General features: G+C 41.3%; 2 protein-coding genes across 6 annotated transcripts in view; one reads left to right on the forward strand and one right to left on the reverse strand.

Annotated features, from left to right (window-relative positions):
• On the reverse strand, nt 1–10,875 carry LZIC (leucine zipper and CTNNBIP1 domain containing). The gene is made up of 8 exons (XM_032630903.1): nt 10,821–10,875; nt 10,044–10,203; nt 5,697–5,801; nt 4,493–4,628; nt 4,060–4,158; nt 2,317–2,412; nt 1,836–1,917; nt 1–1,340 (listed from the first exon to the last, which is right to left on the reverse strand). Exons 3-8 carry the CDS (start codon nt 5,795–5,797, stop codon nt 1,282–1,284), a joined length of 573 nt encoding a protein of 190 aa, XP_032486794.1. The 5' UTR covers nt 5,798–5,801; nt 10,044–10,203; nt 10,821–10,875; the 3' UTR covers nt 1–1,281.
• NMNAT1 (nicotinamide nucleotide adenylyltransferase 1) overlaps nt 10,865–27,409 on the forward strand; it is a 23,993-nt gene continuing 7,448 nt past the window's right edge. Inside the window, exons 1-2 of one of the 5 annotated variants that reach the window (XM_032630872.1) lie at nt 10,955–10,989; nt 19,132–22,498. The gene's annotated coding sequence lies outside the window, so the exon portion shown is untranslated. Of the gene's footprint in view, nt 10,990–11,045; nt 11,065–18,917; nt 22,499–24,418; nt 24,514–27,409 lie in introns of those variants that run through there. The other 4 variants (XM_032630849.1, XM_032630864.1, XM_032630840.1 and 1 more) reach the window with 4 other exon arrangements.

The following is a 27,409-nucleotide window of genomic DNA, read 5'->3' on the forward strand; positions in this document are numbered from 1 at the left end:
TTTTTCTTAGTTTGTCACAATTTAATGAGTTTGTGACCATCATAACCAATATATAAAAAAGTACCCATTAAAAGTTCCAAATAAGGCATTAATGTAGCTGAGGTCCCCTAATTTGTCCAGTTGGCAGAGCACCTAGTAGAGTTTACAGTACACAAGAAGCTTTAAAAATGTTTTTAGTTTGTATAAAGTCTAAAGAAAAAGAATATTGAGAAAAATGGGAAAGAATATAAAGTGGCCAGAGCCTGGGAAATAAGGTGACGTACATGCATATGGGAAAAATCTATATATCTGAGCATGCAGAGAGACGTAAACACTCAGGAGAGAAACCGGCTTCTTCTCATAACTTATTCTGTGTTTCTCCCAAAACTGAAGAGTAAATAGTAGTTTACAGTCACCACCCTCTGGGTTTCAGCAAAGAGGTCACACACAGGGAGGGCCTCGAGCTGCCACTTCCAATTGCTTCCCTGGTGAAACAACGCAGGAGGTTAAGTTACTTCAGGAGACTCTCAACAGGGCTCCCATTGTTCCAAGCTCAAAACTCAGAGATACAATGGGCACCATTCATACTGAGAGCTTACGGGCTGGGGAATGGTCACTCAGTGACAACTTTTTTGGGGACATTGAATTTTCATAAATACGGACTTATACTGATATGTGGGAATTATTTTTTCAAAGCAGCACAAAATAAAGAAATAAAACTCAATGGACACTAAACTGACAGGACACCCAAGTCTTATCCCCAGCTCTGTCTCTAATGTGACTTTAAGAAAGTCACTTGCTCTTTCTGAGCCTTACTTTCCTTGTTTGTAAAATGAAAATGATTCTAAGATCACTCAGAACTCTAAAGTTCTGTGAACACATATGAGGTCTGTTGATGTTGCTACATTATTTACTCCAACAAGTGGGGATAAATTATGAGCAGAAAAGAATCATCAGTTCACATCTTTTCATTTACTACCAGCATTTAAAAACAAGGAGGCTCAATAAAGACAGGCAGAGACACTATTTTGTTTTCTCTTAAACAGACAAATCATAATGAATAAGGTCCAGTGAGCCCCTCCATCCCAACAAGTCCAGGATCACAGACGTGGGTATCCCTACACAAAGCACAATGATGAAGGGCATAAACAAAAGCCTTAAGTATGTTTTTCTGTCACCTTTTCTTAGGTTATTAATACATTTCATGAATCTCTTGACTTCTTTGCCATGACTCAAAATCCCCGGAAGAAAAATGCCATTTACAACAAGAATGCGATCGATGTCCTAAGTTTTCACACCATGTCATTTTTTTGTTTTTTCAACCTCAAAACTTGCCAAAGCAAGAACTTTGTCGCCAGAGCCTAAGGAGAAAGACACATAATAAACAGAAATGTCATTTCAAATGCATTTATAGTTCCAGGTAAAGAGAGGAAAATCTATCACGTAGATGATAAAACAGAAAATGAAACGAGTTTTTATTATCAGCGCATTATCCCTGACCCTCCCCACTGCCACGACAATTTCCTTCCCTGCACAAACAACTCAGCCACGTAGGGCAATTTATTGGTTACAAATACTTACTTTAATTAGGGTATGAAATAGAACATGTAACATTTTAGTTTACTTTTATATTTACATTTAGCTGAAATATTTTTAAAGCATTAGGCTATATTAATTTGATTATTTTTAATTAAATAGTATTGGAAAACAAACCCATTAAAAAGCGGTTTATAAAGAAAACAATTCTGGTTTCACCTCTAAACTCAAGAAAAGGCCATCATTTTATCTCACCCGTGCCATCTGTCAATCTAGAGCAGTAATTCATATCCAGCTTTCAGAAATACAAGGGTACTCACCAAGGTCTGTAGAGACTTTCTCAAACTGGCTGAGTATAGCACCTGCGTTTGCTGACAAGAAGGCCTCGTCATCTGCAGTCAGCTAAACAAACAGAACAAAACCCAAAGGACTGAGTTCAAATGTGAACAAAGTGGCTCTAGGAATCACTGTTAAGAATGTCTTAGGGGCTTCCCTGGTGGCGCAGTGATTGAGAGTCTGCCTGCCGATGCAGGGGACACAGGTTCGTGCTCCGGTCTGGGAAGATCCCACAGGCCGCGGAGCGGCTGGACCCGTGAGCCATGGCCGCTGAGCCTGCGCGTCCGGAGCCTGTGCTCCACAACGGGAGAGGCCACAACAGTGAGAGGCTCGCGTACCGCAAAAAAAAAAAAAAAAAAAAAAGAATGTCTTAGGACCACAAACTAAATCACAGATCAAGAAGTTCTATACCAAATACTTCACACTTTTTCTTTATACCTAATATATTAAATTAAATACAAGTACCTTCTCTCCAAGTTTCCTGAGAGCTGTTAGTATCTCCACTTTCTGCTGAGTATACAGGTCTCTTTCCAGCTTTCCTACCATGAGATCTCTATCCATCTGTAACAGATGAATGCAAAGCATATGGTATTTAAGTTAAAAGCATTCTTTGCAAAAAATCAAGCTTTTCAGATGTACTTTTTAAAGAAAAGGTCCTCTACCAATTAATATTATAAAGAACTATAGAAACAACTCAAGGCAAACATGATAGAAATGTTATTACACAGTTCTAATAAATCTTGATACTAACCATAACCATTGTCTTTAAACTCTACTGAGGAACTAGTAGGTCAATAGCTTCTTTAAAGAGGAGCTATCCTCTAAGAACTCTATTTCATTAAACTGAAGTGTGGTCTAAAGGCCTGAATGAGACAACTGGTAACAGATCTCCTGGAACTTTGGTTAAATATCACCTCTACCACCAGAAACACTGATAACATGTACTATGCTTTGGTACTATTCTATGTGCTTTACACATTTTACTCCATTTAAACCTCATAACAACCATAAGAGGTAGGGACTATCATTACTGCCTTTTTACAAATGGGGCAACAGGCACAAAAAAAGGTTGAAGAAGGACTTCCCTGGTGGTCCAGTAGTAAAGAATCCGCCTTCCAATGCAGGGGACACGGGTTCGATCCCTGGTCGGGGAACTAAGATCCCACATGCCGCATGGTGCGGCCGAAGAAAGAAAAAAGAAGAAAAAAAAAAAAAGAGGTTGAAGAAAATAACTTCCCCAACGTCACATACGTCCACAGTAGAACAGGGGTACAAATCCAAACAGTTTGATCCAAATCCATGCTCTTAACCACTATGCTATTAAGTTACCAATGGCTGCAAATAACTTATTAATGTCTTAACTATATTCAAGTCTATAAACAGACTTCCTCAAGTGTCAGGTTTATAAAGATGTTTGAAATTCTTAGATGGGAAAGGCCACACATGCATAAAGCATGGCTGCTAATGAATGCTAGATGGGATTTCAATTCAGAGCTCCAGAAATAAATAGTAAAACTTTAAATGTGGAGCTGTAGCAGAAGCAGTCAGTAGCAATTTAAACTGCCATATGCTGGTTAAACCTCTACATTTGTTATCAACAACAACTGCTCAAAGGACTAATTTTGTCAGAAACCAAGTTGTGGGGTGTGGCTCTAAAGTCAACTGACTAGTTTTTTGAAATAGACTATTTTTTAGAGCAGTTTTAGGTTCACAGTAAATTGAGCAAATGGTACAGAGATTCCTCATACACCCCTTGCAATCACTCATGCATAGTATCCCCATTATAAACATCCCCACCAGAGTGGTATATTTGTTCCAACTGATGAACCTACACTGACACATCGTAATCACCCAAAGTCCGTACTTTACATTAGGGTTCACTCTTTTTGTTTTTTAAATGTAATTAATTTATTTTTTAAAATTATTTGTTTATTTATTTGGCTCCGCCGGGTCTTCGTTGTGGCGTGCGGGCTCTTTTAGTTGCGGCACGCAGGATCTAGTTCCCTGACCAGGGATTGAACCCGGGCCCCCTGCACTGGGAGCACAGAGTATTAACCACTGGACCGCCAGGGAAGTCCCTAGGGTTCACTCTTGGTGTTGTACATTTTCAAATGACCAATTTTAAACTTTAGAATAACATAATGAGCAAATTCTTGGGCTGAGAAAAGAAATACATACAGGGACTGGATCAATTTAAAGAAACTTTACCTCTGCTAACCTTGTCCGAAGCTGACCTGGTTGTTTCTTTGCAAACAATCTGATGACCTCTGGGGTTTTAAAGGCCTGGCTGATAGCTGCCTGGATAGCCTAGAAATACAAGAAGGTGAAAACTAACCAAAATAGTCCAACAAAGCAGATATTACAATATTTGATTGATAGGTCTTCAATTCTTAATAGGTCTTCTTTGTTCATCAAACAGTATTACAACTTTAGTATCCATTTGCTATTTCTATGCATGTCACTGGAGTCAAATATATAACTAGATGAAGATCTGGAAGCAAATGCTGTTTTATCCATAAGTAGACATTCCTCTAGAAGTTAAACCCCAAAAAGGGTACATTTTCTATCTTAAATATACTTACTGGAAAAAAACAACAACAAAAACCAAACTGTGTCACCAATGTAAGTAAATGATGCTTACCAGTTGCATTCCACTTAGTTCATCAACCAAAGTCATATTTCCAGACATAATTTTCTTTAATGAATCATTAAATTCACTTAGTTGTTCCAGAGTTTCTTTTTTGGTTTCTTCATATTCATCTGTATCAAGTTCCTCTCTGAAGTACAGTGAACATAATATAGAAAAATATAGAGTTCCAAAAGAAAAAAACAATCTTAGTATTTATACACTAAGACTTCAGATACATATATATACAAAAAATATCCTGGGGGAAAAAGGCTGAAAGGAAATATCAAAATACTAATGATGGATGTGTTCAGACATTACTGTGGGCGTTTTCCTGCAATTCTGACAATTAAACTTTCTTATTTTTTTTTAAACCAAAATGAGACATACTTAACAAACAAACCACATAATAACTTCCTTTTAAGCAGTCTCTGAATCAATGGTATAGCCTTGGGCAAGATACTTGACTAGCCAAGTCTCAGTTTTTTTTATCTATTGTATAAGCTGTAGATAATGATAGTACTTACTTTATAGGGTTGCTATGAGCATTAAATGAAATATGGAAAGTACTTGGCATATAAGTACTTAATAAATAGCTGTTATTATTACCATCATTATCATTAATGGTAGGTAAAATTTTATGCACCTTGAAATACAACAGCAATGCAGTACTTGCCATCTGAGTACTCCAAACAAGCCATTTATTAAACATTTACTACAAAACAGCTCCCATTTATCTAGTGCCTGCTTTGGGCCAAGCATTGTGTTGTTCCCTTCATCTGCAATAGTTACAATAGTCTTTCAAGGTTGTTAAAAAGGCAATGAGCAGTCTTATTTCTTTGAGCAGTTAAGGCTGAAGACACACCAGAAGTTCAAGCAGTACCTTCTCAGCTTGATACCAGGCAGGGCTACTTCAAATACTGAAGACAAGATGGGTGTTATTATTTCCATTTCATACTCAAGGAAATGGAAACTTAAGGTGGTTAAATATTTAGCCCAAGTTCACATTCACTTTGAAATTAATCTAAATACTTTCATATCCCAGCCTTTTAAACTCCAAAGCCAGTACTGAGTTTATTTCTCCAGCAGACAAAGCACTGTGAAGAACACTACAGGGGAAACCAAAATCACACATGGGCCTGCACACATGCAGCTTATAATCTAGCTGCAGGAGACAAAAGCCATTTTACAGCATAGCAGCACACAATTATACTATTACCTGCATTCCTCCAGGTCCTGTAATTGCTGCATTAGTCTATCCAACTGTTCTTCTAAGTTCTGCTTTAATCTGCTTGTCTCTGTCTTTCCTCTGGAAGCCATTTTACTAAGTAGAACAATAAAGCAATTTAAAGTAGGCTATACTCAAAAAAAAAAAAAAAAAAAAAAAAGTGGTGGGGACTTCCCTGGCAATACAGTAGTTAAGACTCTGCGCTTACCCTGCAGGGGGCGCTGGTTCGATCCTTGCTCTAGGAACTAAGATCCCGCATGCTGCGTGGTACAGCCAAAAAAAAAAAATTGGCTATACTCTTTCTGAGCTACAGGTGTGGGGAAGACAGTCGTGCAAAAAAAAAAATCTCAATTTATATATAAAACTTGAAACGCATATAGTATTAACACCCCACAAAAATGCCTGGGAGTCTTCTTAATTGAATTCACAAATTAATTAGAAGTCTTAACTATTAGTCTATCTTATTTTAAACATATTTGATAGATGAAAATACAGATTTATAAAGAAACAGATCAGGCGTGACTCTGCTTTACAAGATTCATTTTAACATTCTTTTTCGTTCTTAATAAGTACACTCCAGGACTCAGAATACTCCTAGTATTATCTTATTGGTCTTTAGGTGCATTTACCTAATGACTTGTAGGCATGAACAACTTTTTTTTTTTTTTTGTGGTATGCGAGCCTCTCACTGTTGTGGCCTCTCCTGTTGCGGAGCACAGGCTCCGGACACGCAGGCTCAGCAGCCATGGCTCATGGGCCCAGCCGCTCCGCGGCATGTGGGATCTTCCCGGACCAGGGCACGAACCCGTGTCCCCTGCATCGGCAGGCGGACTCTCAACCACTGCGCCACCAGGGAAGCCCAATGAACAACTGTTGATGTGAATTTCTGCTTTGGAAATGTTGTCTCATTGCGGTGGCTTCTCTTCATTGTAGCCCATTTTTCTACTGGATTATCTTTCTCTTACTGATTTATACAACATGGATATAAAGTCCTTGCAATTATGTTGCAAATATTATCTCTTGTCTCCTGGCTTTAAATTTTATTTATGGCATTTTTTGTTATGGTAAATTATTATTTTTAATGGCCAAACCTATGTTCTCCTCTATGTTTTCTTAGTTTTGTGTCCCATGAAAGCAAGCCCTGACCATCTCAAGATTTTTAAAAATATACTATTTTGTTTTTGGTTTTGGCTGCACCGTGGGGCTTGTGGGATCTTAGTTCCCTGACCAGGGACTGAACCCGCGCCCATGGCAGCGAGAGCACCAAGTCCTAACCACTGGACTGCCAAGGAATTCCCAAAAATATACTATTTTTTTGTTAATGCTGTGAAGTAGGGATCTAACTTTTATTTTCTTTCAAATGGATAGCCAGCTGCCCCAACACTGTTTACTAGTATTTATTTATGCTACCTTTAATTGAGACTCAATAGAAACAGACTCAAGTCTGTTTCATTGATAATATTCTGGTCCTAAGACATTACTTTACTATTTTAATTATTATAGTTTTAGAGCTGGTGTATACTGATGACTGATAAGGAGTTGGCTCTATTATTGTTTTTTTTCCCCAAAATTCTTGACTATACTTGTACATTTTCCCTTCCAGATGAATTTAAGAATCATTTTGACAAATTCCAAAAAAAATTCAATTGAAAATTTTTAATTTTATTTTATTGATTTATTTATTTTGGGCTTCATTGGGTCTTCGTTGCTGCGTGCAGGCTTTCTCTAGTTGTAGCGAACAGGGGCTATTATTTGTTGCAATGCATGGGCTTCTCACTGCGGTGGCTTCTCTTGTTGTGGAGCATGGGCTCTAGGCACGCAGGCTTCAGTAGCTGTGGTGCACGGGCTTAGCTGCTCCAAGGCATGTGAGATCTTCCCGGACCAGGGCTCGAACCGGTGTCCCCTGCATTGGCAGGCGAATTCTTAACCACTGTACCACCAGGGAAGTCCCTCAGTTGAGATTTTGACAGGGGTTACATTAAAATTAATATGGAGAAAATCTGTATCCTTAAAATTTGAAACTTCCAATCAAGCAATATATCTCTCCACTTATCAAAGCTTTCTTTTATGATCTCTAGTTTAAAAAAAAGTATTATTTTAGGGCTTCCCTGGTGGCGCTGTGGTTGAGAGTCCGCCTGCCGATGCAGGGGACACAGGTTCATGCCCCAGTCTGGGAAGATCCCACATGCCGTGGAGCGGCTGGGCCCGTGAGCCATGGCCGCTGAGCCTGCGTGTCCGGAGCCAGTGCTCCGCAACGGGAGAGGCCACAACTGTGAGAGGCCCGCATACCGCAAAAAAAAAAAAAAAAAAAAAAAGTATTATTTTATTCACAGAGGCTTTAAACACTGGATGTTCTTAGATATCTTGTATTTTTTGTTAATATCGGAAATAAGGTTTTTGTTATTACAATTTCTTTTTTAAAAAAATTTATTTATTTTTGGCTGTGTTGGGTCTTCATTGCTGCACACCAACTTTCTCTAGTTGTTGCGAGCAGGGGCTACTCTTTGTTGGGGTTCCCCGGCTTCTCATTGCGGTGGCTTCTCTTCATTGTGGAGCACGGGCTTCAGTAGTTGTGGCTCATGGGGTCTAGAGCACAGGCTCCGTAGTTGTGGCACACAGGTTTAGTTGCTCCACGGCATGTGGGATCTTCTGGACCAGGGATCGAACCCGTGTCCCCTGCACTGGCAGGCAGGTTCTTAACCACTGTGCCACCAGGGAATTCCCTGTCCACCATTTCTTACAGGTAAGACTCCAGCCTTCGAGACCTTCCCTGAGTTCCAAAGGGTGGATTCTGAATAGCTGCTAATCAAGGGAGGAGTAGCCAAGAAACTCCCTGAGGCAAGATTAAAGGGACAGAGAAGAAGCTCATCCTTGTCTCTTTTTTTTTTAAAAAAAAGACTGGCTAGGGCTTCCGTGGTGGCGCAGTGGTTGAGACTCTGCCTGCTGATGCAGGGGACGCAGGTTTGTGCCCTGGTCTGGGAAGATCCCACATGCTGCGGAACGGCTGGGCCTGTGAGTCATGGCCACTGAGCCTGCGCGTCTGGAGCCTGTGCTCCACAACGGGAGAGGCCACAACAGTGAGAGGCCTGCGTACTGCAAAAAAAAAAAAATTTTACTTATTTTTTTTTGCTGCGTTGGGTCTTTGTTGCTGTGCATGGGCATACTCTAGTTGTGGCAAGCGGGGGCTACTCTTCACTGCAGTGCGTGGGCTTCTCATTGCGGTGGCTTCTCTTGTTGCGGAGCACGGGTTGTAGGCACTCGGGCTCAGTAGTTGTGGCGCGCAGGCTCTAGAGCGCAGGCTCAGTATTTGTGGCGCACAGGCTTGGTTGCTCCGCGCCATGTGGGATCTTCTGGTCCAGGGATCGAGCCTGTGTCCCCTGCATTGGCAGGAGGATTCTTAACCACTGTGCCACCAGGGAAGTCCTCATCCTTCTCTTTTGAGCCTGCATTTTCTTCTACTTATCAAGGCCAAGTCATCCATCCTTCAAGGTCAAGTTTCACCTTCTCCATAATGCCTTCCTTGGTTCCCTCCCAATCACTACATTGTGAGTTATTTGAGAGTAGGGATTTTACATTTTCTTTATACACCAGCGTCTAGCACAATGCTGGGCAGATAGAAGGTACTGAATAAATAAATGGTAAATGAATAATGATAATTGATCGCTTTTGCGATCAATTGCGATTTTGGAGACTAAGATCTATGTCTTAGTCTCCATTTAACACTATGTCTGCCTTGAATTATATGTGATTTCATCATAGCTTGTTGTTTATTTGTCTGTCTTCCTCTCCAGACTGTAAACTGAGAGCAGAAAATGGGTCTGATTCCTTTCTTAGCCTCTTCAGCACTTAATACAGACTACATATTCGATAACTGAATGAACTGTATAAAGGCACAACGTACTGTAAGGAGGTAAAGCTATTCTAAATGAATTTCAGAGAAGATGAAAATGCTTCAAAAACCTTACCCTCATGCTACATTATTTGAGATTTATCCCAGAAAGATTAACTCACGGGCACCACCTAGTATTCAATAAAGGTGGTGCACCTTTTACCGAAACTGCAAAATTACTCTTCAAAAACTGTAAGCTTTTTTTTTTTTTTTTGCAGTACACGGGCCTCTCACTGCTGTGGCCTCTCCCGTTGCGGAGCACAGGCTCCGGACGCGCAGGCTCAGCGGCCATGGCTCATGGGCCCAGCCGCCCCGCTGCATGTGGGATCTTCCCGGACCGGGGCACGAACCCGTGTCCCCTGCATCGGCAGGGCGTCTCTTAACCACTGCGCCACCAGGGAGGCCCAAAAACTTAATTTTTGAGAATTAAGGTACTCATTCATGCTCACCTGTCTCTTAATCCTCTTAACTCTGCTCAGTGCGGACCGGTCTCAAATTGCATAAACCTCCAATTCTTCAAGTTCCAAGTGTCTTAAACTTGAGGAAAGCGACACTGTTCATCAGGACTACAAGAGGCTCAAAGTTCAAACCACCTGGGGGTGGAGCTGGCTGGGAAAAGGGAAACCATTAAAAAGTGGTTTTATTTGCTATACATAAACGTATACCTAAAGCAGTCCCAGTAACTGCCACTTGGGCAGCCTGCAACTGAAACACACCCTCTCTTTCTAGGACGACATCATAGGGGCGGGAGGGGGTGTGGAGGAGGAGGAGAAACCCGTTTTCTTTTTCGACTGTGCCTCTGGCAGTCTTTCTGAGGTTTTTTTTCTAGTGAGGCCGAGAGTGTTACTCAGGAAAACCCCGCACCCGGATCTGCCTTGAAGGAAGTTGTCATATCCAAAATCACGGAAAAGGAGCGCATACATTTTCCCGGCTGGAAGTGAGCAGCGTCTGGACCTCAACCATCCGGACGCGGTCAGGGAGCAGCCCCGATCACAGCCCCAAATCCCATCTCCCACCGGCGAACATGAAGCTCCCACATTTGGGTCGTGCGGCGGCCGGCTCGACTAGGCCCGACTGCCACCAGAGGTCGCCGGGAATCCGCTGCCTTCGAAACTCTTCCACTTTTCCCGACCACAAACCGAACCACCTCCTCAGGCCCTCGGGGTCCCTTCTCCGCCTCCACCCACCACTCGGTCCCAGAGTTCGGAGCCAGGGGCCCCGCCTACCTGAGGGGCCCCGCTCGGCGGACGCGTAGAAGAGGAGCACTTCCGTCAGACGCACGCACTTCCGGCCTCCTGGAGCCAATGAGGGCGCGGCCGCGGGTGTTACCCTCATTAGCGTCCGGGCTGCGGAGCGTCTCTCGGAGAGCTCGGGCTGGTCCGCCCTGAGGAGGAGGTAAGTCACTTCCCAGAGCTCTTGAAAAACCCGTCTCTGCTGGAGTCAGCTCAGGACTGCTTAGGGTCTTTGAGGGTAAGGTACAACTGTCCCTGAAGCTAGGTCACATTCAAGTTTGGAACAGGGAGTCTTGCCCCTTCATTGTTTCTGTTTCTCTCTGTGGAACCGAAAACCTCGGTAAATTTGCCTCTGGAACAAGTGAGTGCACCCTGGGGGAAAAAAAAGCCTTTTCTAGAGGCTTCTTGGGCTTGGCGGGGCACTTCTCATTTTTCTGAAATTCGTAATTTCCAAATCTATAAAAGACTAGATCTATGTTCCTGGAAGCGGGACACTCACTCCTCTTGAGGAGAGACTGCTAGCTGTTGGCAGCAGTCTAGAAGTTACTCAGAAAATTAAAACATTTTCAGATGTTCCCAGCCCATCTCCTTGAAGTCATTAGTCCACAAGACGACATCAGGGTTTACGGCGAAATTGTTTCTCAGGTGTTGTCTTTAAAGTTAATTATATTTCGGCCACCCAGGACAAATTTCCAAGATTACCGTAGAACTCCACCAGAATGAATTGTTTGTCCAATCATAGAATTTCTTAATTTATCACCGTAAATTGCTTCTCAGAGTTACAATTTGCATGTGAAACCACTCTTCTAAGTCCAACTTAGAGAAAACTGTTGACACACCAGTTGGAATGGTTCCAATAGCCTACCTTGCAAAACGCCTCAGATTCACAGAATTTGCTTTGTAAAAGTAAGTGGCTGTCATGTTAATATAATTAGCCCTAATTTTTGACATGTGAATATGTGTGGAAGCGTCAACATTTTTGTGGAATATCGAACTCTCAATGACAAATAGTTAGGGCCAGTGCCACACAAAACAAAACTGGAAAATATACTTCTTTCATCATTGGAAGAACTTGCTGAATAAACATTTTCTCACTGTGTTCATCCCCTAATTTTGATGATGATAATAAGGTGTTCTATTTAGGCATTTATGTTGGTTTTACTGTGTACAGTCTTAGAAGTGGTGGAGGAAAGGCCTCACCATACGTGCGTTGTATTTGCGTGCTGTTTCTCGGTGACAGTCTGATTCAGCGGTTCTATGCTGAGAGTGTTCTTACATACCTTTGAGTTCTGTTTAGAGCTAATGGACAATGAAAAAGTATTCCTAGTGCATAGACAAGAGAAATTGGTTTGGGTTCCAGTTCCCAAACAAAAATAGAATACAAGCCTGGAGGGGAAATAGGGAGGGAAGAGAAGATGTTGGGAAAAGACGAATGAATATTAGGTAGGTAGTCACAGGAGAGAGCATTGGGGAAGAAAACCTCAGAACTGGGAGTCATAACTGGAAAACCAGATAAATACTACTTGGCAGCTGGGAAGGTTTAGGACACCTCAACTTGGACTTGGGATGGGAGTCCAGAGAGCACTAGCTGCTCCAACTAGGTAGGGAATATGCAGGGGCCGATGAAACTTGAGTGGCTAATAAGAAGTACCATGGGGCTTCCCTGGTGGCACAGTGGTTGAGAGTCTGCCTGCTAATGCAGGGGACACGGGTTCGAGCCCTGGTCTGGGAGGATCCCACGTGCCGCGGAGCAACTAGGCCCGTGAGCCACAACTACTGAGCCTGCGCGTCTGGAGCCCGTGCTCCGCAACGAGAGAGGCCGCGATAGTGAGAGGCCTGCGCACCGCGATGAAGAGTGGCCCCCGCTTGCCACAACTAGAGAAAGCCCTCGCACAGAAACGAAGACACAACACAGCAAAAATAAATTAATTAATTAATAAACTCCTACCCCCAACATCTAAAAAAAAAAAGAAGTACCATGAGCCAAAGGCACTCTGAATGCGTGGACCTCTTTCTAATGTCTACGAGTAGATAACGTACTATTGTAAATCTTGTGTAACGGTTAAGAGCATGAACTTTTAGAGTCAAGGTTGTTACACAGGCTGTGAGATCTTGAACAAGTTAATCAACCTCTTTCAGCTTAAGTTTCCTCATATGTTAGGGAAAAAAAGAATAATAGTACCTACTTCATTGGAGTGTTGTAAGGATCACATGAGTGCTTAGTATATTGCTTTTGGCACACAGGAAGAACTCAATGAATGTTACTGTTATAGTTGTCACCATCATTATAGTTACATTAGTATAACTGGATATTTATTTTTGAGAAACAAGCCCATCCAAAGAGAATGGGTGAATGTATTGCCATTCAGTGAAGAGCACAGGAGAAAAAATAAGGATTCCATAGCAGGAACCCTGAAGCTTTCTGCCCTTCTGTTGTCAGTTTCCCCCGCCCCAGGCAACCACTGATCCGTCTTCTGTCACTATAAATTCTTTTCTAGAATTTCATATAACTGGAATCATATAGCATGTTCTTTTTTGTATCTGGCTTCTTTCACTCAAAATAATGTCTCTTCAGATTCATCCATGTTATTTGTATCAGTAGTTTCTTCCTTTTTATTGCTCAGTAGTATTCCATTATTTAAGCTAATAATAAACTTCATTCATTCATTCATTTCTTGATTAACATTTGAGTTGTTTCCAGCTTTTGGCTATTATGTATAAAGCCAAACCATACAATTCTTTGTGTAGACTATTACGTATAAAGCCAACCCATACAATTCTTTGTGTAGACGTATGTTTTCATTTCTCCTCATTATTTTTAAGCTATGCTTTTAATTTGTACCTAAAATCCTTTCTTAAAAAAAAAATCCTTTCTTTGTGGCCTCCTTAGGGACCTTTCTCCATCAATTATTAGCTTTCTTGCAGGCTGTGTGGCTTCCTAATTGTGCTTTTCCCTCAACCAACCAACATTCTAATTCTGTTCTTCAAAAAAAAATCAAATCAAATAAACAGCCTTCTTTTAACCATGATATCTCCTTGAAGGTAATCTTTAGTGTCTCTGGGTTTTACTGCCAGGTTCTAGTCTCTCTCTTTTTCTGTCTACCTACTAGATCTCCCTACTCGGATGTCCTGTGTATACCTCAAGTTCAGCAGCACCTTTAAAACCGTAGTGTGTCTCTTTATGCTTTCCCTTCATACCTCCCAACCTGTGCTTCCCCTAATACTCTCTGTTGACTCTCGGCACACCATCTAAGTGGTCTCTTAAGTCAGAAATCTCCCTTCACCTCCTTCCCTCCTCCATTCACTCAGCTCATGTACTTGTAAACCCTTGACACCATCCCTCCTGTTATTACCCTTCATTATCTCTCACCTGGAACAGTGGAGCTTTACAAACTTTAAGATGTACACACATCACCTGGGGATCTTGTTAAGATGCAAATTTTGATTCAGTAGACCTAGCGTAGGGCCTGTGGTTGTGTATTTCTAACCAGTTCCCCGGTGATGCCCACACTGCTGTTGCATTCTGTCTCACTCACTCTCTTGGTAATGTCATCCAGTCTTACTACTTTAAATACCATCTATATGCAGATGACCCCAAATCTAGTAAATCTCTCGTCCTCTCCCCTGACCTGGGCTCTGTTCTGCGTTACCTACTTAACACCACCGTTTGCATATTTAATAGACATCCCAAACTTAACTTCTTTATAAGCTGAACTACTGATCTTCTCCCCTAAACCTATTCCATGACCATCTTTCTCTTCTCAGTTAAAGGTAACTCTAGTTTTTTGGTTGCTTAAGCCAAAAATTTTTGGAGTCATTCTTGACTCCTCTTTCTCTCGCAGCACACATTCCATCCATCAGCAAATCACATTGGCTCTACCTTTATAATATATCTAGAATCGAATGACTTCTCACCACTTCCACTGCTACCACCCTGGTCCATGTCAGCATCAGCTCTCACCCGGGTTACAGCAGTACCTTCCCATCTGGTCTCCTTTCTTCCACCCTATTTCCCCCTACATTCTGTTGTCAGCTTTAGCAGCCAGAGAGATCCTTTGAAAATATGTTTGGTCATGTCACTCCTCTGCTCAGAAACCGTGCAGTGGCTCCCTTTTACCACTGATGACATCTACCAAAATTCCTTCCCTCTGTTAACTCCTGCTCAGCCCTTCTGATCTCGCTGGAGATCGTGGAACTGGGCAGGCCTACTTCTGCCTCAGGGCTTTTGCATTGTTTCCTTTGCTTAGAACATTTTTCCTTTAGGTGTCTGCATGGCTCACTCCCTTGTCTCCTTTAATTCTTTGCTCAAATGTCACATGGTGAGGCCTTTCCTGACCACCCTATTTAGAATTCCAACACTCCTTATCCTCTTGCCCTACTTTGTTTTACTCATAGCCCCATTATTTAATATGCCATCATACGAATGCATTTTTTTAAAATAAAGTTATTTATTTATTTGTTTTTATTTTTGACTGTTGGGTCTTCGTTGCTGCGTGTGGGCTTTCCCTAGTTACAGTGAGCCGTGGCTTCTCTTGTTGCGGAGCACGGGCTCTAGGCACGTGGGCTTCAGTAGTTGTGGCACATGGGCTTCATTGCTTGCGGCATGTGGGATCTTCCCGGACCAGGGCTCAACCCCACGTCCCCTGCCTTGGCAGGCGGATTCTTAACCACTGTGCCACCAGGGAAGTCCTGAGAATTATTTCTAAAGTGCACTGATATATTACTCCCTATTTAAGCCCTCTAAAACATCCCCATTCCCTACAGGATAAAATCCAAACTCTGAGCATGGGGACACCCTAAAACAATCTTCCAACAGTTCCATATTAACTTAGAAAAAATTATAGTAAAGTAGAAAAAGGAAGAGAATTCTTTGTGGAATTTTTTGACCTTTCTCCAGTGAAATGTTTAACTATGACATATGTCTAATTAGGAATTCCATTTTTACATATCTTTAATTTTAATCTAAGTAGAGAGTATATATTGAAGACTAATGGTATATTGAATATACCCAAGCTTTCAGATTAGATGAGCATTTAGAAATTCAATATTCAATTCAATTAGTAATTAGAAAGTTTTCACTTCTAGGGTTTAGCAGCTGTGGAAAAAGTAGTGTGAAGACTAACTTAAAATTTTATTAAAAATTTTTTTTGTGGTACGCGGGCCTCTCACTGTTGTGTCCTCTCCTGTTGCGGAGCACAGGCTCCGGACACGCAGGCTCAGCGGCCGTGGCTCACGGGCCCAGCCTCTCCGCGGCATGTGGGGTCTTCCCGGACCGGGGCACGAACCCGTGTCCCCTGCATCGGCAGGCGGACTCTCAACCACTGCGCCACCAGGGAAGCCCTGTTTTTTAAATTTTAAATGGAGAGTAGTGGATGTCAAACATCAAGTATTTTTTTTCTTATAGTAAATTTAATGAGTGTAATGCTTAATGTTTTTATTTTCTCAAACTTCCTTTTACATTCTCCCAGAAAGTTGCTCATAGGTGCACATGCCCAACATTTTGCTTACAACTTCAGAGACTTTGTACCTCTGAAGCCCAGGTCCCAGATTGAGAACCGCTAAAACAAAGCATCCCCCATGAAGTTGCTCAGCAAAAGTTTTCCACTCGGAGCAAACATGGGTTATAGCAGAAAGTGTTGTCAGTCTGTGAGGGACGATTGCTGATCATGGCTGTCTAAGTTATGAGGGGCTAAAAAATAGCAGTTTTAGAATTTTATACTTTTCACCTGTGTGGAGAAAGAGCATGCTTTGTATTTCATACGATATTGGTAGCATAAAATAAATGTTTCTTAATGAAATTAACTCTGGTGACTTGGTTTTGGAGGAAATGATAAAAGCATAAATGTGCATGAAAATTCAGTTTTATAGGTTATGGGTTAAGGTGCTGGTTAAATTTTGCTTCAAGTTATGCTTATCAATTAAGAAACAGAATTTCGTTTTCTGGAGTTACGTTAAGAATGTTACATAATTTCAAGACACAGAAGTACCAAGCAGGGACTTCCCTGGTGACTCAGTGGGTTAGACTCCACACTCCCAATGCTGGGGGCCCGGGTTCGATCCCTGGTCAGGGAACTAGGTCCCACATGCATACTGCAACTAAGAGTTCACATGCCACAACTAAGGGACCCGTGTGCCACAACTAAGGAGCCCTGGAGCCACAACTAAGGAGCACATATGCTGCAACTAAGGAGACTGCAAGCCCGCCTGCTGCTACTAAGACCCGGAGCAACCAAATGAATAAATTAGTTTTTAAAAAAAGAAGTACCAAGAAGCCTTGGTCTTAAGAAGCAGCCTCTTGCATTTAGAAAAAGTCAGTTAAAAATTTCCAACTAGCGAAAAATGGTTGGATTCTGTATGTATTTTGAAGGTGAAGCCATTAGGACTTCCTGATGGGGTGTGGGAAAAGAAAAACAATGCATTTAGGATGATTTGAGGTACTTGACTGTAGCAACTGGAAGGATGGGTTTGTCATCAGCTGAGATCTTCAAGTAGCTCAGGTTTGGGGGGGAGGGGCAAGATAGTTCAGAAAAAAAGAAACTTCTGATAAAAATCCTATCTTGAGATAAGTTGACATTCATCTGACATGTTGATATTTGGTTAATGAGGTCTAGAGAATGTAAAAGGCTGTGTTACTTTTCAATAGTTTCTGTTAACCATAGTAAAAGAATTATTTCAGGGGATTTCACTGTTAACCTATGAGTTACTCGCGTTTCTAACTCCTAAGTTTTAGAGCTATGTCTGGAATGTGAAAGGTGCTCAGAAAATGTCAGTGTGGTGGATGGATAGTGTGTTGGTGGGTAACTTCCCCTACAGCAAGTATCACCTGAACAGAGAAGCAGATGGAAAACAATCATTCCCATTTGTGAAGATCTGTGTCTGTCATAGATGTGTTGCGAGATGTTTGTATTAAACTTGTTCCTTCTGCCAAGAGATACTGTTCTTCCCCTCAAGAAATGGCATTATCTCCACTTACTAAAGACTTTGAGAGCATCTGTGAGTATCTAGCTACTACTTAAAATCCCTCAGAATCTGTGCATACACACAGAACAAGTCAAAAGACAGCATCATGCAGGTCAGTTGGCTATTTTCTCTAGACAGCAGTTGACTGTCATGATGCAAGAGATTGGTGTAGCCCAGGTAGGGGAGATCGTGATGAGTTTTACTCTAAAATCTCCCACTGCACTTTTAAAGAAGTGATAGATTGACCTTGTTCAAATATACAGTCTGGATCACTGTGTTCTTTTGAAACTAGACCTTTGTTCATTACTAAGATCTATATTTTTCTTTTTCCTTCTCAATACTTTTATAGTGGCCATCCAGCTGATGCTACTAACTTCACTGAAACAGAAAAGGAGGTTCAGAAAGTCAAAATACTAATGATCTTGAAAGTATCTAATAGGAGATCCTTACTGGGGCTGAATTTGCTTGTGATATCGACCCAGTGATTTTGGTTGAACGATTCCTTTTTATCCATTGTCAGTGCTCATTAATGTTGTCACCTGACAAATTTCTTCCCAGTGACTGGTTTTGCTGTGCTTCTTGTTGTCGTGGCTCTGATGTTCAGCTGACCCCACTTCATCTAGGAGTGGCAGGGTGGAGATGGGCGCATGTTTGCTGGCAGTAGTCAGATGACAAGGCTGCTGGAAAAGGCTCAACCTGCCAAGACATATATCTAAGGCAGGGGACCAGCAAGGCTCAGATGTCAGCTTCAGACTGTTGATTTAGTATCTGGCCTTGGACAGGTTACACTGGCCAGCCAAGTCAGCCCCAGGCTTGAGCAAAACACTGTAGGATAAAGAATGGGATCTAATTAAATGGAGTGGAAATAATGTGAGAAGGATGGCTTTTTATATCCCATTCTAACCCTCTCTGCTTTTTCTTTGCTTTTAAAACTCTGCAGCTTCTTGGAGCTCCTGCTTTAAGAGGAGCTATACGTTCCCCTTGCAATGTAAGAATCCTACCTGAGCATTTACTTCCCTTGAAGGACTGGTTAAGCCATTAAATAGGTATGGGTTACTTGGGAAGTTTTTGCTTACCTGTAGAAACCACACTGCTTACTGAAAGCATCACAGACAAGTAGTAAAGTTCAGGAGTCCTTTTTTCCTATATTTGGGAGGAAGAAAGAACTGTTAGGAATACTTGGCTTTTAATTGCAATACATATTTTAAATGTTTTTGCTGAAAGGGTTTAAACAAAGGCACCAACTTAGCAGGAGATGGAAAGCTTGCTGCTTAATGTGCCAACCCCGTCCAGCAGTTCCTACCACCGTTGATTAATGTCTTAACTTTTTTTTTTTTAATTCTAGTAAAGCAGACTTCACTCTACAAAAAGAAAAATTTCTCATGGAATTTTTAAACTTTCCCTGTTGAAGTGTTTTAACTGTGATGTGTCTACTGAGGAGTTCTATCTCTCCATCTCTATTCTTAGTGTAAGTAGAAAATAAATGTTGAGGACTAATGGTGCATTGTATACAGCCAAGCTTTCAGGTTAAGATGAGCCTTTGGAAATTCAGTATTTAAAAACGTACACAGTCGGTTGCCAAAAATGTTAACATTACGGTGCAGACTCCTTCACTGAAGGACCCCACACCAAATACAGAAAACATCCTCTTCAGTGCCTGCGGGACTGGTTCCATCTGAGTGAGCAGCACGGTAAAACCTAGAAGGACAGCAGAAGAGCCTCAGCTTACTGGGTTGAATTATCTCAGAAATACATTCCTCTTTTTTTTTATTGAAGTATAGTTGATTTACAATGTCTTGTTAATTTCTACTGTATAGCAAAGTGAGTCAGTTATACATATATTTGTTTCAAGTTCTTTTCCATTATGGTTTATCACAGGATATTGATTATAGTTCCTTGTTGTCGATCCATCCTATACATAATAGTTTGCATCTGCTAACCCCAAACTCCCAATCCTTCCCTCCCCCATTCCCCCTTCTCCTTGGCAACCACAAGTCTGTTCTGTATGTCTGTGAGCCTGTTTCTGTTTTGTAGATATACTCATTTGTATCGTATTTTAGATTCCACATATAAGTGATATCATATAGTTGCTGCAAAATGGCATTATTTCATTCAGAAGTATACTCTTGAATGCAGACCCTAAATAGAAGGTGTTTCCTCATGTATCTATTGTGGAACAAAAGTGCTCAAAACCTAGCCAGGCTAAGGTTTTCCTTTGATCGAGGTCATGTGCTTACTATCGGCAATGCTAGTGATAATAACTGTGACAGTTTTTTTTTTTAATTCCCCCGTTATTTCATTTAAACCTTACAGCAAAACTGTGAAGCAGGTATTTTTATCTCCATTTTAGAAATGAGGGCAAGGAAGGTCATAGAGAAGAAGTAGCTCCTGCTGTTGTGGGATTACTGTTTGAACTGGCCTCCCACCAGGGAATTCTCTGGAGACTCTTTCTAGAACCATGTTAAGGCATCCAATAACTTTTTTCATTTTATAAAAATTTAGACATAGTCTTAATTTAAAGTTCACATCACTCTTAAAAGTACATACAAAGGAAAATGTAAGTAAAATATACTAGTTTAAGGTATTCCTAAAACTTCAGCACATTTCAGAGTCCAACTCTTTTGTATCATTTTTTGACTTCAATTAGTTGAGGTCCCTGTTTTTCTACCTATATCATCTCCTTAGTAACTATTTATTGAATGAGTGGATAAATCTGATATTTTTATAACTGTAACGAATTTTATAACATCAAAACAAAACATTAGTATTTAATTTAATTTGGATTCATATTCAAGTTGTAGGATGACTAAAAGAGATACTAAGGAACTTTTTAAGAATTCACTTCAGGGACTTCCCTGGCGGTCCAGTGGTTAAGATTCTGTACTTCCACTGCAGTGGGGCACGGGTTTAATCCCTGGTTGGGGTACTAAGATCCCGCCTGCTGTGCGGCATGGCCAAAAACCAAAACCAAAAAGAAGAATTCCCTTCACCTGAATTCTAAATGTGAATTTCTTCTTAGGTTTCGGTCTTTGAGCTCTTGAAGAACAAGAAGTCCTATTCTACCCGTTTTTATTCTAGTAGTGTCTGGCAAATAGTAGACACTTAAAAGTGCCTGACAGAATGACTGCACACTTACCAATTGTGAAGAAAGTAAAGATGATATTACCAACCAGGTTGGTGAGGAGAGGTTGACTGCAGTATCGAGAAGATCTGGGCCTAAAAATCAATACCCTGGGTCATACATAAATTGATTACTTATTAGAAGAAATCCATGCTGTTAGTGTAACACCAGAAGGCCCCGACCCTTGAATTCTAATTGTGGCACTAGGTTCATTTGGCTCCAGGCAACTCACTCCTCTTAAGAACCTTGGTTCCTTTACTGTGACTGCAAATTAATTAATGCTAGCATTATTAAGAGTTACTAATATCTTAATTGGTGGACAAATAATGTTTACCATTTTTCTAATTCATGTTAATTTGATATTTTGGTGAAAAAGCATTTTGTGGAAATTCTGGAGTAAGGAAATATGCCCTACCACACACAAACCTCTTATAGTAGAAGCTGGCAAGTTTGAGTTAGGCTAATTTCAAGGAGTGTCACAGTTTCCATTCCTTCCCCATCACTTAAGTTTTCAGATTTTTTTTTAGGATTTTTAGAACTGCAGTTGATTTTGAATGTATCAAATTGCATTTGCCTCGTTTGCCCGAAAAAGGTATTAACTGCCTTTTTCAGCCAAAACTACTTTCCAACATAGAATCTGAAATAACAGGTCAAGTCATAATCTGGTTGAGTGTGCCTGTGTCACCCTCAGCCTTGCAGAAGTTAGCTAATGCTAGGCTGTTGGGACTGCTCTCTAGGGAATTTATAAATTGAAACGTCGGTGCTCTCATTGTTTCCCATTTGACGACTTCTTATACTAGAAGAAATAACTGTTGACTAAAAGTTAAACTCAATCTGCCCAAATCCCAGCTCTCCTGGCTGTACTGAGATTTTTGACTCTTCGAAGAGGTGAAACAGGTGACTACCATTGATAATAGGGGCAAAACAATGGGGCAGGCTGCAATTAAACACATAACAGGAATGGCAGAGGACACCCGAGCCATCTCCACAGGTAAGACGTGCATGCTGAGCTGCCAGGGGAGGGGGTTGGCTGGAGAAAGAACTTACTTCAGCAGAACATAGAACTGGAGGGTCAGAATGGTGATCCCAAGCAGGAACACTGTCACTTGGCTGCATGGGACACAGTGAGTTACATGATACATTACTTTTTCAGTGATAAAATGCCTTCAAGAAACCAAATTCAAGTTCTGTTTCACGAGAATGTTACATCAAACCACAGAAATAAAAGTTTTAAGCATAGCAAAGATGAACTGAGATCCATCCCATTACAGCAAAATTATGTCTAATAATACTTCAGTAAGAATAATAGTAGCCATTTATTGAGCTCCTACTATATCACTGTGATTACTGGTCTCTAAGGAATCTTGAGAACCTTGCTTTCTTATTTGTTTATTTAGTTATTGTGGCTGTGCTGGGTCTTAGTTGCGGCATGCGGGATCTTTAGTTGCAGCATGTGAACTCTTAGTTGCAGCATGTGCGATCTAGTTCCCTGACCAGGATCGAACCTGGGCACCCTGCATTGGGAGCATGGAGCCTTAGCCACTGGACCACCAGAGAAGTCCCTGAGAACCTTCGTTTCTTTACCATGGCTGTAAGTTAATGCCATAAGACAACCCACAAGCAATAGTAAGAATTATTAATATTAATTAGTAGACAAATGTGTCACATTTTTTATTCACTTTCTCATTTAATATGCACACAATCCTATGAAATGGGACTGTGGTTTCCCATTTTATAAATGAGGAAACCGAGGCTCAGAAACATTAAATGTCTAGTCTGAGGACAAACACCTAGTAGTAGCGAGCAGTAGAGCTACAGCAGAGGGTGAGCTACAGCATGGTTAGGACCCTGTGGCCCTGTACTGTGCTCGCTCTCCCCCCCCCAGCCAGGTGGTTCACACTGAGTGAGTTAATGTACCTACCACAACTTACACAACCAAATGAGGTCTGTGGTTACCGCTCAATTTTGAAATTCTTTTGAGATTACACTTACATAGTTTCCACACATGTAGGAAAATCTTATTCCTTAACTAATAGTTCTACCTCTTCACTGTAAACTGTTATTCACCTTCATTATTTATTTTATTAATTGGATTTAGCACTGAATGACTTTAGGGTATTTGTAGAAATTAAATCTCCCCTCCAAAGACAAAGATTTACCCCCAGTGAAGGTACTCAAAACAAAAAGCAATTTCAAAATATACCCCCAGGGCTTCCCTGGTGGCACAGTGGTTGAGAGTCCGCCTGCCGATGCAGGGGACGTGGGTTCGTGACCCGGTCCGGGAGGATCCCACATGCCGCGGAGCGGCTGGGCCCGTGAGCCATGGCCGCTGAGCCTGCACATCCAGAGCCTGTGCTCCGCAACGGGAGAGGCCACAACAGTGAGAGGCCCGCATACCACACACACACACACACACACACACACACAAAAAATATATATATATATACCCCCAGACTAAAGCAATGGCACATTGTTAGAACTAGAATATGGTTACATGTTTAAGGTTACTATTTTAAAAGGAATAGTGTCCCTTTAGAGGTGTAAATCTGAGAAGTTGTCAAGTCAATTGCATTAACAGTCGGTCAAAATAGATTTAATTATATTGAGCATTCTGAAGTGTGACAAGAAAAGCCAAACAGTTTTTTTTTAAGTTAATGTTTTAAAAACTGACAATGTTTACAAAATGTTTCATTAATGTTTACACATCAATGTTTTTGAAACTTAAAGTCAGTGATTTTAAAGTTGAAAATAAATTTTACTTCAGCCTCAGGACAGCCTCAGGAAGAAATGAACTTTTTGCCACAGTGGGCTGATGAGGGACACTTACAGCCTGAGCTGATGAGATCTTGGCAGCCAGCAGTGCAAGTGATAGGCTGTATGAGCCAGACAGAAGTGAATCATGGTGGCCCTGGTCCTTGAGCACCTGGAGCAAAAGGCAAGGAAGACCCAGAACAGTCCCGTTAGAGCTTCCAGACCTCCTCTACACTCATTCTTCACCTGCCGAGGCCCCCTTCCCTCCACACAAACCCTTCGGGGATACGGAGGAAGTACTCTCCAATGGAGAGGGGCAGATCCTTGTTCTTTGAAAGCCACTCTAAGCTATGATACATAGAAGCTCGCTGTAACCTAATTCTTCTATGGCTTTGAGGATCTAAAGTCTAAAGCTGGCTGTGTTAACAGTGAATTAATAGAACTGAGCTGGATATTTGAGACAGGTCATGAATGTGAAAAGAGAGAAAGCTTCCTTTAAGCTGAGAGATCAGCTTCCCCCAGCCCCTTCCCCACCCCTTCCCTTGGGGAGGACCTAGAAACCTGAGCTCGCCCCCAAGGTCAGGGAGGGGCTTCAAGCTCTTTGTTCCATCCTTCCCTGCACAGCCAGCAGCTCCCAGGGGATCTGCACCTCCTGCTCTCAAGCTTACTGTTCTTCAGCTCACAGCTTAGTCCCCCTGGGGAGTGGTACCTGAAACTTGAGATGGGTGGGGCTGGAACTGATGCTGGACTCCAGCTGAATCAAGCCCCTCCACCACGGTCCTTGAGAGCATGCTCAGTAGCTGGCCAGATACCCTGATTTCCCTGTGGGCCCAGGGCCACTCCATAATACCACAGGTACTTTGCATGGGAATTGCGGGGGGGGGCAGATAAGGAGTGGGAGGTGGGGAACAAGCCCCAAGTGAATCCTGGTATCATCCTTGGGATGATAATTGAAAGGTAGGACATTTAAATCATTCTAACCAGTGAACTCACTTTTTTAATGCTGTGTGGAGCATTATTGACTCTTCTCTCCTTTATTTCCTATTAACAATTAGCAGTGTCCCTGTGATCCCTGCCACTGTTTGGAGTAGACCTCAAGTATTTATTGAATAAATGTTTCCTAATTTCCATTCCCACTGACTGTACTTAAATTGAAGCTTTCATTACTTTGTAACTAGCCTTCCTATCGTTTTGCCCCTTCCAGTTAATCCAACAGCATCACCATCATCAGTATTATCACTTTCCTCACAAATGACAGCTATCATTTATTTGGTAGCTGTTTGACAATGCACCAGGCACCGTCATAAGCACTTTGCCGTAACATATCATGATCTCTATTTTACAGTTGAGGAAACTTAAGACACAGAATTAAGTGATCAGGTCAAGATCATACAACCATATAAGGATTTTTAAACACTCATGTCACCTTATTTTTCTAGAGCATTGTTTTTCTAGAGCATTGTTTTTCTAGAACCCTGTTGTCACTCCATTGCTCAGAAACCGTCAGTTTCCTGTTGTCTAAGGAACTGAAGTTCACATTCCGCAACTCCTCAGCCAGAAGGGCTCATTTCCAATCTACACAGCTCCAATTTATCTCGAATTTTTCTTTTTGGTGAGAGAGAACCTAGGAGTCAGGAAACCTAAATTCTAGCCCTGGTTCTGCCACTCACTAACTTTGTCTCACGCGAGCATAACATCTGAGCAAAAGTAAGTTGGTCAGACTAACAATTGGGTCTGAACACAATTGGGCTACAAACAAATGGTCCTGATACAGGTCTTCTGAGTGTTGGCAAGGCTTACAGGTACACAGTGAGATGTTTTATAGCCTTAATTTCCAACTCATTCTCAACTTATTATTTCTTTGAGATGTTTGTAATAGTGAAAAATTAGATAAATCTAAATGACCAATGATAGATGATTAACTAGAAAAACTAAATATCTAACAATAGGTTATTATTTGGAACAAACTAAATATCTTTGGCCATTTTTTGTTCTTTTATGGTGAGAATTAAATTATAATGTGCGTGAAACGTAGTTTGTAAGTTAGAAAGTATCATATAAATGTTTACTTTTTTTTTTTTTTTTGGCCGCGCCATGAGGCTTGTGGGATCACAGTTCCCTGACCAGGGATTGAACCCATGCCCTCAGCAGTGAGAGCTCAGAGTCCTAACCACTGGACCGCCAGGGAATTCCCAAATGTTGGTTTCTTTATTGTCATTCGTTATGTTTCAGCTTTAATTATAAAAATACTTCAGGCTCTACAGGTGATTCCCTAAAAGTTCCCAAAACACTTTGAGCAATTTGGCATCCGGGGAACTCCTGAAAGTATTTTATTTATTGATAGTTAATAGGGAGTGTTTATTAAAGAAATAATTAGAACTGAGTGCTTTGAGTTGGAGATAGCTTCACTGAGTCCCAGCACAATGAATGAAAAAGACTCCCACTATGATGCATCATTATGGCATTTGGGATAAAAAGAACATGCTTCAGATCTTCCGAAAAGACAAAGCAGGTTACATGAAAAGGAACAAGAATCAGCATAGCACCAGACTTTCAACAGCAGTGTTCGGTGCCAGAAAACAATGAAGAATGCATTCATAATTTTAAAAGAAAATTCCAGCCTAGAATTCTCTCAGTTAAGGAAGAATAAAGACATTTATTTTATCTCCCATTTGCCCTTTATTATGAAGCTATTTGAGGATATGCTCCAGAAAAATTAGGAAGTAAAACAAGAAAGACAATGACATGGTTCTAAGAAATAGGGGATCTCCCTTAGGAGAGAGCTGAAATGTCATATTTCAGAATGACAGATGCACAATGGGTTAGAGATTTTCAGCCCAGATTAGAGAAAGAATTTCAGGAAAAAAACCTCCATGAAAAAACAGATTCAGTAGAGTAATAATAGTTGATTGAACCATTTGAAATAAATTTTTTTTGAAGATCAAAAAGAGTTGAGGGACTTTCCTGGTGGCGCAGTGGTTAAGAATCCACCTGCCAATGCAGGGGACAAGGGTTCAATCCCTGGTCCGGGAAGATCCCATATGCCACGGAGCAACTAAGCCAGTGTGCCACAACTCCTGAGCCTGTGCTCTAGAGCCCGTGAGCCACAACTACTGAAGCCTCTGCGCCTAGAATCTGTGCTCCGCAACAAGAGAAGCCACCGCAATGAGAAGCCCGTGCATCGCAACAAAGAGTAGCCCCCTCTTGCTGCAACTAGAGAAAGCCCGCGTGTAGCAATGAAGACCCAACGCAGCCGTAAATAAATATTTTTAAAAAGAGTTGAATTACAGCAACATGATATGCAGCATAAATAATTGCTATATTCATAGTGTGTTCGTTACTTGCCAAAAGCAGCTTTATGTAGCATATGTGTATTGTCTCATTTAATTCTCACAATAATCATGAGGTAGGTAATATTATTTTCTCTGTTTTAAGACAGAAAAACTGGGGCAAAAGGAAGGTTAGGCTAGGGTTAGGTTGCCCAAGGTCATCCAGCTCATGTAAATATTGGAGCTGTGGTTTGAACCTGGACAGCCTGATTTCAGAGCAGGGGTTTGTAACTGTTATGCTATATAGGCAGGAGGTTGGAGGATACTTTTTTTGTGGACGCTGACCAATCCCAGGAGAAAGACCTATAATACAGCCAAGTTACCATACAATGAAGCCCACTGTGCAGAAGCCCTACCTACCCACTTAGAACTTCCTATCAGCTCTTTGAAGGAAATATAAAATGTATCATTAATATTGGTAG

The sequence above is a fragment of the Phocoena sinus genome, chromosome 1 (genome assembly GCF_008692025.1).
Source record: "Phocoena sinus isolate mPhoSin1 chromosome 1, mPhoSin1.pri, whole genome shotgun sequence".
Taxonomy (NCBI): domain Eukaryota; kingdom Metazoa; phylum Chordata; class Mammalia; order Artiodactyla; family Phocoenidae; genus Phocoena; species Phocoena sinus.

Coding starts and splice junctions, on each gene's coding strand:
- LZIC (XM_032630903.1), bottom strand. CDS start 5,797: ATGGCTTCCAGAGGAAAGACAGAGACAAGCAGATTAAAGCAGAACTTA. Junction 4,159..4,492: donor AACTAAGTGGAATGCAACTG/GTAAGCATCATT, acceptor TTGTATTTCTAG/GCTATCCAGGCAGCTATCAG. Junction 1,341..1,835: donor GAAAGTCTCTACAGACCTTG/GTGAGTACCCTT, acceptor CTTTCTCCTTAG/GCTCTGGCGACAAAGTTCTT.